We start from the raw sequence: 18,965 nt of genomic DNA, 5'->3' as shown, positions 1-18,965 counted from the left end.
GTAAGAGATAAAGGTAGACTTGTCTTGAGTGAGGTGGATGAGGCTTGGTCCTGAGGCACCTCTTTACAAAACAGCTTGAAAGTCACATTAGAGAGTAGCTCTTTTTAAAATTACAGGAATAGAAACACAAAATTTTAGAGCTGGACGGGATCTTGGAAATCATTCAGATCAACTTCTAATTTTACAGATGGAAAAACTGAGGACCGGAGAGGTTTGTGACTTGTCCAAATTAAAAGAAAACTAACAGTGGCAGACAGTACTTTAGTTTCCTCATTCCTATAGTCAACTATACAAAACTAGATTTCTACTGAGACCTTAAGATTCTATTTCATTTATGTTCCCAAGTTGGAAACTTAGGAATTTAAGTAAACCAACAAATATTAAGCTTCCAAATAATTTATTTCTATTGTATTTGAAGATAATATACTTTTAAGCTCAGGTATGGGACATAAATAGGTTTGAATGAAGAGATACAATTATTTAACACTAAGTTTTAATATATAATATATTCTATTTTTCTAGCCTGCTTATATTCTTTTTCCTTTTTTATTATGGTTAAAATACACATAAAGTTACCATCCTAATTATTTTTAAGTGTACAGTTCAGTGCTAATATACTTACAATGTTGTGTAACCATTACCACCATCCATTCCCATAACTCTTTTCTCCTTTCTCCTTGTAAACTGAAGCTCTAGACCCATTAAATAACAACTCTGCATTTATCCCCTCCCCCAATCCCTAGTAACCACCATTCTACTTTCTGTCTATGATTTTGACTACCCTAAGGGCCTCGTATAAGTGGAGTCACACAGTATTTCTCTTTCTGTGACTGGCATATTTCACTTAGCATGTCTCCATGGTTCACCTATATTGTAGCATATTTCAGAATTTCCTTCCTTTTAAAGACTGAATAATATTCCACTGTACGTATAGACCACATTTTGTTTATTCATCCATCCATCAATGGGCATTTGCATTGCTTTCACTTCTTGGCTGTTGTGAATAAGGTTGCTATGAACATGAGTGTAAAAAAAAATATCTTTGAGATCCTGCTTTCAATTCTTTCAGACATATATGGAGAAGTGGAATTGCTAGATCTTACAGTAATTCTATTTTTAATTTTTTAAGGAATCACCATACCATTTTCCACAGTAGCTGCACCATTTTACATTCCTACCAACAGCATACTAGGGTTCTGATATCTCCATATCCTCACCAACAGTTGTTATAGTCTGGTTTTTTTTTCATCCTTAACAGAGACACTGGGGATTGAACTGAGGACCTTGTACACACCAAGCACATACTTTACAACTAAGCTATACCACACCCCACACCTTCTGGTTTTTTGATAACAGCCATCCTAGTATGTATGAAGTGGTATCTCATTGTAGTTTTGATTTGGATTTCCCTAATGATTAACAATGTTGAGCATCTTTTCGTGTGCTTATTGGCCATTTGTGTACCTTCTTTGGAGAAATGTTGATTCAAGTCCTTTGCTCATTTTTGATTCAGGTTTTTTTTTGTGGTTGTTGAGTTTTAGAAGTTCTCTATATATTCCAGATATTAATCCTTTATAAGATATATGATTTGCAAATATTTATTCCTATTCTGTGGGTTGCCTTTTTACTCTGTTGATATTTTTTGATTAGCTTGCTTATATTTTGAGGTTAACTCAAAGTTTTATTTGCAAATGCTTTTCAATGTTTTCCATCACATTTCCTCTACATATTTAATAATAAATTAGAAATACATTTTAGAACTTAAAATTTCCTGACAAATATTTTTTGCATATCAAATACAATTACCTTCTATTTCAGAATATAAATTATCATCTAGTCTTCTTAAGTGATTATACCAAGGAGAAAAAAAGTATTGGAAGACCCATATTATTACAAGAAAGTTCTATACTAGTATTCAGAGATTAAAATTAAAACCACCAATGGGTTCAAGACTAGGGTGCTCTTTCTTGTGGATTAGGCCAGTAGTATCTTTCTTCTAATTCCAGGTGCTCATTTGAGAGGTCCTAGAAATTCAACAGAATTCCTTCTCTTTTGCTGTCTGTCCCCATGGAGGTCCAGAGGTAACAGAAAGGAAAAAGCCCATATCTATCAGAATCTATGATAGCTCCTTCCAAAAAGAGAGCCCAGTGAAAACTTTTCTGCCTTTCAAATACACGATCACTTGCCCAAGTTCAAAGAAGGCCAGGTGACAATGCTGAACTCTTAGCAGATCTCTGCATCTGTCTGATATCACTCCACTCCTCAAAATGCTTTTATGACTTACTGATAATTTGGGTCCTTGCTGTCTCTCTAGTTTCAATTCACTTTCCACATAGTTCACCAAGATCTAACCTCTCTGATCTTTTCCCTCTTCCTTGAGCAAAGTTCCTTTTGTCTCAGAGCCTTTGCACATATTGCTTCCTGACTCACCCCCATCTTTCACCCCAAGTTAACTAACATTTATTGGTCTGTGAAGCGTTAGCTTAACTGTCACTTCACTGGGGAGACTTGCCCCTATTCTCGGCTACATTAAGTCCTCCTCTTACCCAGAGCAAGTTTTATAATTATATGATATAGTTACTTGTGTGATTATTTGCTTAATTTCTCCTACAGATAATATGCTCCATGAAGGTATGATGTCTGTTTTATTTGTCTGTATCCAAAGGGCCTACCATAGTTCCTGACAGATAATAAAGGTCTCCATGAATGTGAATACATGAATAAGTTAATCAGTACAGAAAAATAAATGTATATCCCTCCACTGTTCATGACTGAGCGCCAACATATTTTCTCCCATCCTTCATCCTTACCTGTTCAATTTTCTTTTCCTCTCAATAAAAATGTACAACCAATAGTCTACATGAAAAAAATTCTTAAATTTGCTCTCCTACTGGAACTGGAATGTAATCACTGATATTTATTAAAATAAGTACATACATAACTCACATATACCTAAAAGGAAAAAGTTATAACGGATTCTTTCCTACAATTCCACACTATGGACTGCTTACCTAAGGTTACTTAAAACACTTTTGGGAATTACTCCAAAGAATTATTGATAATTCTGTGAAATACTCATCTTATAGAAATTGCTTTGAAAGAAGCTCTAAAATTATTTTTCAGTTCTTTATAAAGTATTTCCACTTATAAACCATGATAGGCTTGTATGAAATGAGGATCTTCAACTGGAAAAGTAAAGTCAAAACAAAAACAGAATCATTCACTCAAAATTCAGAATAATTAAGCTGATAGAGAGCTAGTCTTAGAAGAATTAGAAACAATAAATCCAAGAAACAAGAGAAAAGAGTGGAAACTGTTCTAAAACAAATAGTACTTTGGTTGGGACTATACAGTAAGAACCATACTTCTGAAAGAACATACTTCTAAAAGGTCACAATCGATGGGTTATACTCAGAAAGCTTTTAAAGTCTGTAGTATTAAGGTTATTGGTTTAGAGAGGAACTTACAGGTTTCTTCGACTTGGAGATTTATGGATTTATTTATTTTTGTTTATTGATAGACATCAGAGTAACAAGACAGGAAGATGAAGAAATAGGCACAGATACAGCTTGGGCAGTCCTTCATCATCTTTTTACTGTAAGAGAACTATCAAGTGCTAGGTTGAGTCCCCTACGTAAAAGGGAAATAAAATATCTGGATGCTGAGTGACCTGAGCTGTCTTCATTATGACTGGAAAGCCTAGAGCTGTGAAGGGGACCAGGACACCTACCTTCCTGTGCAGAACAGAGGAGCTGGAATTTACTGTGCTTTCGTCATCATGCATCATGACAAGTTCAGAGCTGCTCTCGTCCATCACCTCCTGCATGCTGTTCACACTGCTGCTCTGGCTTCCTGTGCTCACAGACATGCTTGGGATGGAATGGTTGCTGCCCAGGCTGTCCATTTCCCTGTGCAGGCTGGTTCCATGTTCACTGTCCTATAAAAATGGGGCATTCGGATTAAAAAAAAAAAAGACTGGAGATAAAGTGCCAATCTATTGATTAAGTTATTAAGCACACTCAATTTTGCAGTGCAAAGTTGCCTTTCTGCCAAATCTCCAAGGATAAACTTTTAATGTAGGGGCTCCACTACTCCCCCCACCATTTTCAGACATCTCTAGTTCGCTTCCATGCCTTCCCCAGGGGCTCCTCTGGACATGGGTCGTAAGGTTCCAAATACTGCTATCCCAGGGCTTTCCCCTGTCATAAGCAACTATCTTATGGTCGTATTGCTATTCAGTAAGTGGAACCAGGCCAGGTTTCTAAGAGACCTTCAGGAACATCAAGGTGCTAGAGAAAGATGGCAGGCTACTGAACAGGTGACCTCCAGGATATCTGCAAACATGGCAGTGGTCTCTTGAAACTAAGAGAGTGAAAAGAGTTTTCAGAGTTGTGACAAGCAATATGCTCCTTTGCAAGTCATTACTGAGTAACTTCATATCTAAGTAGGGATATTAATTCTACTGTCCGGTGCAGGTAATTAAATTCTGCCTCCCTCAAGCAATTCCATCATGCTTACCTCTGTAATCTTATTAAATATATCTGTTAAATAATACTGGTATTCATCACTGCTCGTCCAAAGACTACTATTTGAGAAGTGGTAAAATAATCAGAACATATAATTTACCCATCACAGTGGGATATCTTTTGATACAAGATTAAATAATATAATTAAAGCAACTTAGCTCTAAATAAACCCTATTTTCAAAGAACCATACCATACATACATAACTTTAATGAATTGTGACTTAGCTATGGCAATGTAAGGAATCACTGACAAAGGTAATTTGGGTAATTTAAAATGGTAGATAATACATTATATTTTTAATAGACTTATTTTCCCAATTAAAGGGAATCACTTGTATATATGCAATCAAGAACTTTTAAATTCCAATTCAGCTCTCTGAATTTCACTTTTATAATTACTGATAAAAAAAATTTGTTTTATTTTCTTTAATATTAAAAAGCTAAACTAAAATTCATTCTTCATTCTTACCCTCTTTTTTAAAAAATAGTTTTTGAGGAAGAGGAGTCCTTTCTTTTGTTGAAGCTAATCCCTGCACTAAGACTCATGCTCCTATCCTGTGCACTCCCTGAGATCCACTCTTTTTTTTTTTTTTTTTTTTTTAACATTTTTAAATTGAGTTATAGTGAGATCCACTCTTTAACTACATCTCTTTCCTCTGTCTTCAGTGCCTCTGTCCTGGCTCCTTCCACCTCTGCATTTAACTATGAAGAGGTATTCCCCATATTTATGTACCTTTCTACATACAACTCTTTGTCACTCTTCCTTCCTGGCTAAATTTATGAATCTTCAAATAACCAAATTTTGCTGTCTCTACTGTCTCACTTCCCATTTGTTCCACAACCCACAGTAATCATCCTACTATTCCTGTAAAACTGCTTTTACTGAGGTCACCGAGAAGGCCCTACGCATAACACCCAGGGAACGCTGATTTTGGTGTTTGCCTAACTTGACCGTTCTGTGGCATCTGATGGTACTGGATGCTCCCTCCTTGAAGCTGTGTCCTCTCTTAACATCTGTGACACCTTTATTTCCTAGGCCTCTCTTTTCTTATATGGCATGATGGGCCCTCTTCTCATTCTACATTCAACTCCTCGACTCATTATCATTTTAACACTCTTCACCCCCAAACCAGCTACCCTTTCCTTTGTTCTGGATTTGTCTTTCACAACCAAACGCTCGACATCTCCATTCACGTGTCCCAGCTGTCATTATCCTTGCCTTCAACCAATCCTTCTTAAGTTATTTGAATGAGAAAGCAGAAAGTCATCTTTCCTTTGAAAACTCTTTCTGTGTACTGTGTCAGTAGCATCGGATGCCAGGACCTTAAACTCAATAGGCACCAAACTGAAATTATCCTGAACTTACTCTTTCTCCTTGGTTCTTTTTCCCTGTTCTTGGTACTGACATAGTCTAATCACAGAGTCACCATAAACTCCTCCTCATCTGTCACTGTCACTTTCAATGAGAAGCACTGTATTACAAATGTACCTCTATGGTGTTTCTCAAGTGTTCCTTTCCCCCCATTCCCACAGACATTGCCCTTATTACCTCTTGCATGGACTGTTATCCAGAATGTCACCCATTCAAATCTATCTTACACTCTGTTGCTGTGATGATCTTCCTAAAGCACAACATTTTCCTGGGTCTAAAACGCCCTATGCCTGTCCATCAAAAACTACCCACCTCTTCACTAATCCCCACCAGCAGATGACTTATTCTCTCCCCACTACGGACCCCTGCATAGTGTTATACCTCAATAGCATTTTTCATATTTTGCCTTATATAATAAGACTTATTTTATGAATGTCTCTTCTGCGAGTCTGCATGTCTCTTAAGGCAGAGAGCATCCATTGCACTGTTACCTCCAAAAGTGTTTTTCATGATGCCCACTCCAGAACTTTTTTACTTTGTAGGCACTCCGTGAGCACCAGCTAAAATGAACTGAACCTACTTCTTCATCCTCCTGTGACTCATTCAAGGGTCCATTTCGTGTCTCTTGGAAAAGGATTTTTTTCATTTTCCGGTACTGCAGGTTATCCAACTCACGAACAGCATCTTTTGTCCTTTGTATGAGGTCAATGAGGACACGTATAGGCCGGTCTCGTCGAACAAAGTCATGCTGATTAAGGGAGGAGAGAACACAAACTGATAAGGAGGAAACATATTTTTAGGTGTAAGATTAGACATAAAAGTAAATACACATGAAACAGTCCTGTGGATTTTGCACAAATGAGATCTGATTTTCATTTCATGTAGCCTCTCATCTTGTATAATTGTTATAAAGGGAGAACTATGCTTTTCTCTTCTTCCTCAAGCCCCATTTTGTGAACTTTGTCCTAGAATTTACTTCAACATTCTTGAGGTTTACTTTACCTTACAAGTAATAACAATGACTAAGACTTTAAATAGTAGCTGAGAGGCTTGTGACTTTCAACCTCAAACTAAATAATAAGCAAAAGCAATGCAGAGTACAGACTATTTTTGTTATAATCTGCCCCGATCCTCTTCCCCACCCTACTCTACCCTTTTGAAAACAGACTTGTGTATGTTTTGTCTTCTGTTTCTGTTGTCACCTTTGAAAATATGTCACATTTGAAAATATGGCTGCTGTTCCATTTACCCAGAGGTTGGAATTCTGGCAGCTTCCTCTTAGTTCTATAGAACCAGAACTAAGGGATCAGGGCCTCTGAGGAGTGAAAATAACTACCCCAAAGTCTATACACTTTTCTTGGAAAAACGGGCTTCACCTTCAATATCATCAGCGATCTTTACATATTCTGATTTCCTGGTTTCTCAGCTTACAGTAGTTTAGAAAAGGGGGAATAAAAGTAGGAGAATAAAGGGTTGAGAACTGTTAGAGGGTTATTCGGCCTAGAAAGAAGAGTTCTTTGAAAGTTCTCTGACTGCCTGATGGTAGAGAAAGAGGGAAATTCCATGACTAACACACCAACTGACCAACCCAATAAAAATGAACTAAGGTTTGTGGGCTATTTTGCAAAGGGGCAAATGCCCTTCATACAGTCCTTTAATACTCCAAGAGATCATGAAATGCTACTGTTTCGGAGCCACCAGCAAGTGAAATTATGTTCATTATGCTTTCTTTAAGAAGGCAGGAAAGCACAGCATATATTTTGACAAGACTGCCACCGAAAATGATTAAAAGTAGGAGGAAGAAGTTTTGTTTTTTAAAGGAAAAGGTTCAGTTACGTAGAAAATTCACTTAGGTGAAATCGTAATTTGAAGATGCTAGGAGAGTGAGATATAATGTGGTAGGCCTTAGATGATGGAATGGATTTAATTTCTTTATAGGTTAAAAAGATATAAAAGAGGAGCAGGATCGCTGTGAGAAAAAAAAAGCTACACCTTTTTCTTTCACCCTGACTTTGCTGTTCGGGGAACTGTAGCTTTTGCTACTGTTTTTTGTAAAAATATCTCTTCCCCTGCAAAGAGTCCTTTCTGAAAATGAAACCCCGCTCCTGGAAGTAACTGTAGCCTGCATATTTTAAGAGAAAAACGAAAGGGAGAAAGTAAATTATTTTGCTACTTGAGTGCTTGCAATTATACAAAAGAGCAAATCAGTTTTCAGTAAATCTCAAGCTATAACCTAAGATACTGAATTTTTAGAGCAGGAATAGGTCTTAGAAACTCTTTTATTTCCAAGGTGAGGAATTTAGTCCCAGAGAGGTTAAGTGATTTACACAGCTGAACAGTGGAAGAGCTGGGGCTGCAACCCAGGTTTCCTTACTTTGGAGTGTGTTTTCTGGTGGCCTGCCACAATTCTCTTCCTAAAACATAGGTCTGATCGTGTCATGCACTGTGACAGATACTGTGTCCCCTTTATCCTCCATTCCAACCTCTTTTCCTTGTCTTCCGTTACTGTGAGCACTAGAAAGTAAAAGAGCTGGACTCCAGCCTTCTCTGCAGTTAAGAGATAACAATGTGATCAGGTTCTGGCCAATGAGATAAAGGCAGAAGCCCCTGAGGAAGGCTTTGTTTTCTAGAATAAGAAGTAAGGCACAGGACGAGTAGCCATTTTGCCCTTTGCCCTGCCTCCTTTCTCCTGCCTGGGATAGAGACTTGAGTCTTGGAGAAGCAGGAGCCATTTTGTGACCAAGAAGATAAAATCCACATGCTACGGATGGTAAAGCAGGAAGACAGGAGGAGCTGTTGAGCTGCTTACAGCTCTGGACTGCTTCTAACACCTTCTTTCCCAATGTCCTGGACCTCTCATTGCATGAGGTAATTAAACCCTTACCTGTTTAAGTGTTTTAAAGCTGATACACTCATCATCTTAAAAATATTTCACTGCCACCATTGTAAAGCCTGGCCCTTTACAGGCCCTTTATATTCCTGCTTGAATTTCTAGACTCCAATCTAGTCACCCCTACTCCTCCTTCCCACCCAATGCATAGTACATTCTAGATCATTCTTGCCTCATGCAGTGAGTTTCACACCTGCACATCTTTGCTCTGACTGTTCTCTTTGTCTGCAATTCTGTCTCTTCACTGTTCTCCAAACTCATACAATTGGAAAGTTCTCAGACCATTTTAAAGGAATGCTTTTATTGTCCTTGGAAATATGTTTACTTTGAACATTTAAATAATACAGAGAAATCCATAAAAAGAAAGTAAAAGACAATCACCCCAAATTCCACCACTCAGAAATATTGTTAAGTTATGAAATGTCATTTTAGACATTCTCCACTCCCTCTCACAATGATGGATACCTAGAAATTTTACATGAGAAACTTATTATACAAAGCTAATTTAAAGAATAATCTATTAAATTAAGGTATATTTGAATTTAATAGAATTAGAAGAGACTGAAGTAAAATAATTGCTTAGTTATAATTTCTTCACTAAGAGTTACCAGTTCCTAAAGGTCCTCTAAAGTTAAGGGGGATAAAAAGATTATGAAAAGCTTTAAGAGATTAGAGTTACTTAAAAAAATATATGTGTATATATATATATATCTCAATGTAAGAACTATTATTGACTATCTATTTTGAAAAATAGGAAAATTAGTACATTCACATTTCTTTCCTACCCTTACCTTTTTCTAGTTACATTATTATTTTCACATTGTCAATGTTTATAAAATTTACATTCTACTTTTTAATTGCAGCAGTGCTTTTACTTTAGATCTCTATTTAAATTAATTCTATGTGAAGGTGACATTTTAATATCAGAAAGAAAATGTGAGAAAAATACAGATTCCTCTAAAATACTTGAGAACAACTAGATAGCCAGCTGGTGGAAAAAAATAGCTGAATTTCTTGTAACAAATTTCTGCATTCTGTCCCCCAAAAGCCCAGAATAAAGAATGTCAAAAGAGAAATTAGAAAAAAATATTGCAAGGTCTACCACAAATTATTAAGAAAAAAAACCCAACAACCCAACAAATGGGCAAAAATCATCGAGAGTTCACAGAGAAGGAATAGAAATGGCTTGTCAACATATGAAAGATATGCAGCCTAACTCATAATGAGAAATAAAAATTAAAATGACAGTGAGAAAAGTTTTTCACTGATCTGACTAAAAGTTCAAAAAGTTTTGGTACATGAGAATATTTGTTAATGGGACTATAAGCTGGTGCAACCTCTTTGGAGGAAATTTGGCGATATTTATTTAAATTTAAAATCCACATTCCATGTTTTTAAACTACAATAAACAAAGACAACATTATTTAGAGTAAGTCCAACTATAACTCAATAAAAAAAGTTAAAAAAAAAAAAAAAAAAGAGTAAGTCCAAAACCTCACAAGGTTACACCTAATTTGGATATTTAGGTTACATCTAAATATTTTCAAAATATTTGGCGATATTCTATCTTTTCATGATTTATTTATTGCTCAATTCCACTTTGATCAGAGAACACACTCTAAGTGACTCCAATACCTCGAAATTTGTTGAGGAGTCTTTAATGGCCTAATATATAGTCAATTTTGGTAAATGTTCATGTATTCTGTTGCCTTTAAGTGGAATGTTCTGTGTATGTCAATTAGATCAAGCGTTTTAGTTGTGTTACTTGGATCTTCTGTATCTGGTGAAACTACCTTCTGCTTTGTCTATCAGTTGTTGAGAGGTATAGTAAATTTCCCACTGTGATTACAGATTAATTTATGCCTCCTTTTAGTTATGTCCTTTTTTGTTTTTTATAATTTGAAGTTATATTATTAACTAAATTCAAATTGAGAATTTGTTTTATCTCTTTGGTGGAATGACCCTTAATTATTTTGACATAATCCTTTGTATTAATCTGAGTCCAACCAATGGTTAAACAGCAGAAGTTTAACAAAGTTAACAGACCTAATAAAGAATTATTATACTCTGAAAAAAAATCCACATTCCCTTTGATTAGCAATTCTACTTCTGGGAATTTATGCTGTGGATATCTGTATACAGGTACAAAATGACACATGTGTAAGGATATTCATTCCAGCACAGTTTGCACTAGCAAAAAACTGCGAACACCAAAAATTACAGTCCATCTCAGAATATAATGGAGCCACTAGGAAGGATGAGATAGCTCTGCATGAAGTAATATGGAACAATACTCAAAATACCCTATAAAGTTAAAAAAAAATTCAAGGCAGAAGAGGGTTTAAAGTTTGCTACCATTGGTGCACAAATAAAAAAGGAATATTTACTTTGGTATGCATAAAAGCTGTCTCTAGAAGGACATGTACAAAACTGGTGACAGTGGTTGCTAACTCTAGGGAAGGGCCTGGAATGGGAAGATTTACGTTTCATACTCAAATTCCACTGTATTTTTACCTTCTGAAGTTTGTACTGCCTATTAAAAATGAAGAAGGTAGTCCCTTCACATGAAAAGCAAGCAAACAAACAAATAAACTGGGGGACAAATTTAAATTCAGTGTTCACCACCAGTCCCTCTACCAGTTTCTCCAGGACCGAATCATTCTTTCTTCCTTGTCCCCTCCCTTTCCCTTTCTCTCTTGGTTTTTGTTTCACCGATAGATTGGCTGGATTTTGTTACTGACCAATTAAGAAAAAGCTTTTAAGAAAAGAAAATTGCCTAAATTTGTGAGGCTTAAAAATGTCAGCTGCCTTTATAATTTAACAGCACCTTAACTGGGTCACAAGTCCTTGGTTTAACATTGTCTTTTCCTTAGAACTTTGTAAAAATTGTTCTGTTGTTTTCTGGTTCTGAGTGTTCCTGAAGAGGCAGATCTGAAGCCAACTGGTTTTTCCACCACAAAATAATTTTTTTTCAACTTGTCTGTATGGATCTTTATTTATCCTTATTGTTTAGGAACTTCATAAGGATAGAATTTGTTGATGACTGAAGATCAGTTTCACCTCTCTAGAAAGGCCTTCCCTAACTCCTTACCTAAAACAGCAGCTCCTGTAGCTCTTTCTCCCTGCCCTTGCTGTATTTTTCTGCAAAAATTTACCACCACCTGACATTATATCAAATATTTGTTTGTTTTCTTACTCCTTCATTAGAATATAAGTTCCATGATGGCAGGAACTATCTTTTTCTTTGTACTGCTGTATGCTTTTCAGTGCTTACAGTAGTGCTTTGGCACAGAGTAGACAATCAGTACATATTATTAACTAAATAGTAGGCTCTCTTGATTTGCCTCACCAAATCAAATAAAGAGTAAATCAAATCAAATAAAGATCCAAACGTTTATTTCCACAGAAGTTTTCTTCAGGTATATCCTTAAATACTTTCTGCTCCACATGTGTCTTGCTTTCTTCTTCAGGAATATATTATATCTCCTCTGCCTTCCACATGTGCCATTTCTCCATAATCATCTTTAGAACTTTTCCTTCTGCATTTAATTTTATTTCCCTAAGATTATCTACCATTGGAAACTCCCTATATAGGTTGGTTTAATGTATTAGTTTGTTACTTATGATATGATTTGAGTCCATGTTTTACTTTTTCTCCTCTATTTCTTTCTTTACCTCTTCCTACTTGCTTTTTATATCCTTTTGTTGTCTACTGCCCTAAAATTTCATCTTTGAATGCTTGTAGTATCTTTCTTTGAGGTTTTTTTCCTCCTTAATTTACAGTGCCAATTTACAAATTTTTCCCTTTACGGCAGTGCCTTTTGTAACCTGCTTGTTTTTGTTCTTATTTTTAATCCTTGCCTACTTCAAAGTAATAAAGAGATTATGCTGTGTTTCTGGGGTTTTGTTTTGTCTGTAGTTCATGCCTACAACATGTGATGGCTATACAACAAAAGAATAAGGTAAGAATCCATTGCCCTATTGCTTCTGTCCCCATATTCTTGTGGTCTATTACTTATAAGAAGAAAAAACTTCCTTTTGGGTAGAAAAACTAGTCAGCTTCAGACCTACCTCTTCAGGAACATTCAGAGCCAGAAAAACAATACAATAATGCTTACAAAGTTCTGAGAAAAGGAAAATGTAAATCAAGAATTTGTGACTTAGCCAAAGAACAATTATAAAAGCAGCTGACATTTTTAAGCTTCACAAATTTAGGCAAGACAATCCTAAGTTTTCTTAAAACAAACAAAGAAACAAAGAGTTGAAAAACACACATGCAGAAAAAGATGAAAGAAACCTGGACTATTTTGTGGCCAATAAAATATATTTTTATTGTAAAAAAAAGACTCCCACACACTTCAGTGATATTAATGGAGCACACTGCTTACGTATAAAGCCTATAATAAAATGTTACATGAAGAGACGTTCAAAAGTGCTATGTTTAAATCAAATGAATGCAGTTAACATGATGCTCTTGACACCAACATGAGTAATACAATGCTATGTGAATGTATGTTTTATATATTTATCACATATCTTCACTGCCTGATGATTTAGCAACAATCTAACTGAAAATCCCAGAGTTTGTGTTTGAACCATTGGCAGACTCTGTCCTGAAAGCACTGTATTAAAGTTCATGCAGATATTAGTCATAGGAACATCACAATGATGACCAGAGCAAGGAGAAATACTCTTTGTCTGTCATAAGGCAAAAAGAGGGGGGAAAAAAAGAAAAAGGGAAAAGACGAGCAAGAAACTATCCATAGGGAATATAAAGCACATACCTTGTGATAATCTTACCATTTCTGTGCCTGGCTACTATTTCGGGATAAATGGCAAGGCAGCATGTTCTAATTCAGTTTGTCATGATGAGCTGCCACAGGAATGATTTACTATATTCTACTACAACATGACTTTAAATCCCCCTCCTCAAATATAAATTTGAAAAATTACCCGTAATAGTTCCGCTGATGTTGGCCTTTCCTGAGGCATTTTCTGCAAGCAGTAATCAACAAATCTCCTAAAGGAGTCTGTCCTGTGTGTGCAAATACATTGAAAGAAAATAAAATCAGGACCTGTAGAACACACTGATCACTTTAAACAATTTTCATCCAAGGGGAAATTTTATATATTTTGGGAGATTTTTAATGAAATATTTTGGAATATCAAGAGAACTGAACCATTTTCAAGTTTAGAGTATCTAAAATTAATTCTTTTGGATAATGAAAGTGGACAGTTTCATGTTGGTCAACACATAAACATATCATATAAGCAAGGTCAAATCATAATATATGTATCAGAAAATGAAAATACTATATTTATATATATAACAGTTTTATACACATTTTTCTCCCCAAAGATAACAACTCTCACAGGTCTCAAGCCTATATTCTTCATGACCAACTGGTAACTCTTCCTACACCCACAATCTATAAGCAGGTAGTAAGACTTGAAGCATGAGGGATAGAGAACCTAGGAATATGTTTTCTGGATGAAAATACTTCTCTTAAAAATTCCATTCTGCCTACTCTTCTTTGACATTGCCCTTTTCCTATAATCCTGTGGCCCCAATAGTTATCAAAATGTCATAATTTTCAGCAAGGAACAATAAATACATCTTCTAAATAGAGTGTATATGTTCTGTCTCAACAGATTTAAATATATATGCAGTAAAGACAAAACGACAACTGGAACAATAATTACATCAGAGAAGGGCTTTATCTCTGCTGAGAAGTGATAAGATTGAGATGATCAATACAAGACCACTATGACTTAAGAGGGACTAGACTTGCTAGGAAGGTAGCAAGGCATGTAGCCTGTAAAATTTCAGTTACTACACATGTTACGAACACAGTGAGCCATAGTGAGGCAGGAATAAAGAGAACTGTGTGTGTGTGTGTCTGTGTATAGGCAGTTCAGGCCTGTAAAGCATCAGTGTCACTATAACATACAATGAAGGAATAAAATGCTTTCTAGGTCAGATATTTAAAATGTAATTTAATGAAGGTGCCAAAGACATATGATGATTTTCTTAGAGATTTAAAACGATAGCTGAGTCTTACCATTCACTGGACTGTAACGTTGGGGAGTCATTCTGGGCAATGTGATATAAGGCACTCATTGCATTCATGTTGAAAAGAGGGGGCTTCCGTTCCGCTGAAAGAAAGGAAACATGATAAAGCAGTTCCTAAAAATACATCAGGCAGGGAGAGAAATAAGGAACTATGAGCAAAGTCTCACCACTAAATCAGGAGCTCATTATAATCATCACGCTACATAATCCACTTATTTTAATCTCTAAGGTCGCCCAGGATAGCCATTCAGAAGAAGCTGCTGGTCATCTTAAAGTACACTGGCAAAGCTCCTCCTAACAAACCCACTTCGAGAGAGTGAAAATTTTTTTTCTCATTCTTCATATATAATCTTCAAAAGGCTGGTCTTTGTTTTCTCACCATAGGTATGAACATCTTTGTGTGCATGTGTTTTATGTAAAAAAATATGTATTCATTGGAAAAAAATACAGAAAGCACAGAGGAGTAGAATGAAAAAAAGGAGATTATTATGGAATGGAACATCTTAAACATCACTGACATAGTATGGGAGATGAAGTAATTCAGTTCAATAAATACTTTTTGAAGGCTCATCCAGGCCAAAGAACTGGTAGGAGTCGGGGTAGAAGGGGAAAGGGAGGAAGGAAACGGAGGATAAATGTAAGCAAGGCTTGGTCTAGCCCCTTCTAAGGAGGAAACTCAGCAAATCAGATATTTCTTAGTAGAAGATATACTCCATCCCAACCCACACGATCTCGTCTTTGGACTTTCGATCACTCTCTTTTAGTACACTGCTCACTTGGCATGTCCTCTCCTATTGCATTTACATAAAAAATACAGATCTTTTCTCTCAAAAGAAATCATAAGCTCTAAGAGTAAGATCTTATAACCCTAATACGCCTATTTTTAAAAATTTATTCCCGGAGCAGATGTAATAAGATGCTATTCACATATTAGATGCTCCATGTGTTCAGCAAAGGAAAGAAACAAGGTTCTAGTTCTGAGTACAATTAATTTTATGCTATTTATTAGTTATTATGCCATAGAAGCTAAATCACTCTCTCACCGTATTGTGCTTATCCGAATGGATTATTTACATAGTCCCATTCCGTAATTCATAATCTGATCTCAGGTTTCATCAGAGCTCCTTGGTTTTTAAGTAAAGATTCTTCTATTAACCACTTTCAAAATGGTAAACTGGGCTTATTCTATGCAATTCTGAGAAACAGAACAAGAACTCAGGGCAGAAGTAACAGGTAAGACACTTTCACTCATAAAAAGAAGAACTCATGAAAAGCCAGGGTGGTAAAGCAAAACAAAACGAAAACCCCCCAAAACCCAGAATGAATAATGCTGAGAGTAGTGAACTTTAAGTCACTGGCAGAGTTCCGGCAGAAGGCAACTATACTTATTCATCGGTGATACTTTGGAGGGGCCTCTCGCAGTCTTGACTAAATGATCTCTGAAACCTCTGAAATATGACAGTCCATGATTCCGCAAATTTTTTTTTATTACCTTCTCCAAAGGATACTTTACACTCACCAAACAGATACCAGTACTATAGGGACATAACAAGTGGAAACTTGAAAGTTGCAGTGTGAACAAAGAGATTTTATACCTGTTTCAAATGTAGAAGACAAAAAAATGGCTTGAGTTTTTTTTATTTTATTTTATTTTATTTTATTTTATTTTATTTTATTTTATTTTATTTTATTTTATTTTATTTTATTTTATTTTATTTTATTTTATTTTATCAGGAGATAGATTCTAGAAAGTTTCTAGAGCTTGGCCTTCTGATAACTTCAAGTATTTGAAGCCACATGAAACTAGGAACTCATTGTGGAACCATCAATGGCTTCCCATGATTTTTAGGACAAAGTCCAGAGCCTTAAACATTGTCTATTGGCCTTTATTAACATGACCCTGGCTACCTCTGGCCCTTTGTTCTCACAAGCAATGCTTCTCCTTCTCTTCTCACGTCATCTTTTGCTTCACTGAAAAAACCCAGCTCAGAGCCTCTCACAAATGGTGCTTTCTCTGTCTGGATTCCCCTCTTACTTTCGCTCCCTCAACATGACCTGATTAATTCTTCCCAATCCTGCAGGTTCCACCTTAAATATAATTGCACTTGGGCATTAACTTAATAAATATTTATTCAAGGCTTCTTACATGCTTACAATCACTTCCTAAGGGAAGCCTTCTCTGACCTCTCAAGACTGGGTCTCCCATTAGATCTGTCACTGCAAATTACAGTCCAAACTTCCCACCACCTATCACAACCCTAACTAATTATTTATGTAGTTCTTTGCTAAACTTCATGAGGGCAGGGACAATGTCTACCGTGTTCACCTTCGCATTCCCACTGCTGGGCATGGCACCTGGTTATATATATTTTGGTGACCCCAAAATATCTATCAAGTGAATAAGTGAAGATAAGGCAAATTAAGGCAAAGAAGAAACTGTCAACAAATAAAGAATCTTTGTGCAGCAAGAAGTCAAAAAAATGAATGAGAAGTGACTAAGTCTTAGGGCTTACATTATATACTGTATAATGGCCTCATTCACTGTCACAAGGATAGGAACCCTCTCACTCACTGGCAAAAGGTATACAATTCAAACTGCTCAGAGCAACACAGAATTACATGGGAGAAAGGGCAGAGAAGGGGAACTAAAGAAAGAAGAAATCTTTCTAAAGAAAAGCTAAATATTTTGAAATCTTAGACATTAACTGTTTTCTTCCTAATTCAAAAGAAGTTAACTTTTACTGCTTTGTTCTTCAGTCATCTCTCTTTCATCACGATTCTAATAGTTATTCTTTTGAGCCATTCTTTGGACTATAATTTTCATGTGAAACATTTAGAAAGAGAAGGATGAAGAAACAACAATAATAAAACCCAATTCAGTAGTGATAATAAAGGCAGGAGCTCAGACTTGGAGCAGGAATGGTGAAGCCTGTGAGTGTGAACACGACAGGAAGACAGCTGGCCACACAAGGGGTGAGATGGCTCCTGGAGAAAATCACAGGACTGAAGGTATTCCAAACACAGTACACAGCTCTACGGTCTGAGATGCATTCGTTAAGTGTCAGTTTCAGATCGCCTCACCTATGTTCAAGTCCTTTGCTACAGGTATTACATCAATCTTCTGAACCATGGTGACAGGGATCAGTGCTGAGCCAACCAACATACTACAGAACAAGGGCTGGGAAAGTATGGCCTCCGGGCCAAATTCAGCTAGCAGCCTGTAAAGTTTTATTGGAACACAGCCACGTCCAGTTACTAATGTACTGTCTGTGGTTGCTTTCATGCTACAACAGCAGGGCTCAGTAGTGATGACAGAGACTGTATGACCTGAAAGGATTAAAGCACCTACTAACTGGTCCTTAACTGAAAGTCTGTTGGCCCTTACTATAGAATATAATATCCTGCATAGACGCTTCTGTATAAAGAGCAGAACTGAAAGTGCTTCTGAAGCTCCCTTGTGATATGTAACCCACACTTTCTCAAAAGGAAAAAGGTGAAAGCTTAAAAAAGCGGAATTCACAATTTTAAAAGAAAAAATAATGACTTCTACTTAATTTAAAGATAATGACCAAGTTTTTGTGAATGCTCCACGTATGTTTTCTGAGATCAAGGTTCGGGAAGGAGAGTTCAGTGAAGCCTTGGGACATGGCTCTGTTGGCAAACCTCATGCTAAATTGGAACACCTACACTGAGCTTTATTTTAGTGAGGAAGGTCAGAGAGCACCCCTGTCTTTAGATAAATTCTTCATGAAAAGGCAGCTGATTTCTTATGAACAAATGTGGTTGACAACTTTAATAATCAATGATAATAATAATCATTGCTACCATTTACTGAGCTCCTATTACATGTGAGGCACTCACTTTACGCATGTTATTCATAATTCTCACAGTAGCTTGGCAAGATAAGCATTATCATTCCAATTTCTCAACTGAAGAAACGGGGGTAAGCTAGCCTAAAAAATGAAACCAAGTCACAAAATGGCTACAAAAATTTCAGCCCAGTCCTGTAAGACTCTAAGGCCTGTGTTCTTTTCACTAGGTCTCAGAGCCTCTTCGATAACTCTGTGCATTTTATTATCTGTAATATTGATATTTCAAGATGAG

At 36.3% G+C, this 18,965-nt stretch overlaps 1 protein-coding gene across 2 annotated transcripts in view; it reads right to left on the bottom strand.

Moving 5' to 3' along the window:
• TAOK3 (TAO kinase 3) overlaps positions 1-18,965 on the bottom strand; it is a 145,742-nt gene that overhangs the window by 37,780 nt on the left and 88,997 nt on the right. For both annotated transcript variants that reach the window (XM_032471605.1, XM_006192701.3), the window contains 4 exons: positions 14,851-14,944; positions 13,742-13,823; positions 6,479-6,646; positions 3,731-3,937 (listed from right to left, as the gene is read on the bottom strand). In XM_032471605.1, coding sequence (XP_032327496.1) covers positions 3,731-3,937; positions 6,479-6,646; positions 13,742-13,823; positions 14,851-14,944 — 551 coding nt within the window. The remainder of the gene's footprint in view (positions 1-3,730; positions 3,938-6,478; positions 6,647-13,741; positions 13,824-14,850; positions 14,945-18,965) is intronic.

The sequence above is a fragment of the Camelus ferus genome, chromosome 32 (assembly GCF_009834535.1).
Source record: "Camelus ferus isolate YT-003-E chromosome 32, BCGSAC_Cfer_1.0, whole genome shotgun sequence".
NCBI classification, from domain to species: Eukaryota; Metazoa; Chordata; class Mammalia; order Artiodactyla; family Camelidae; genus Camelus; species Camelus ferus.
The sequence above is the reverse complement of the archived record's forward strand: the minus strand, read 5'-3'. Positions and strand labels throughout refer to the sequence as shown.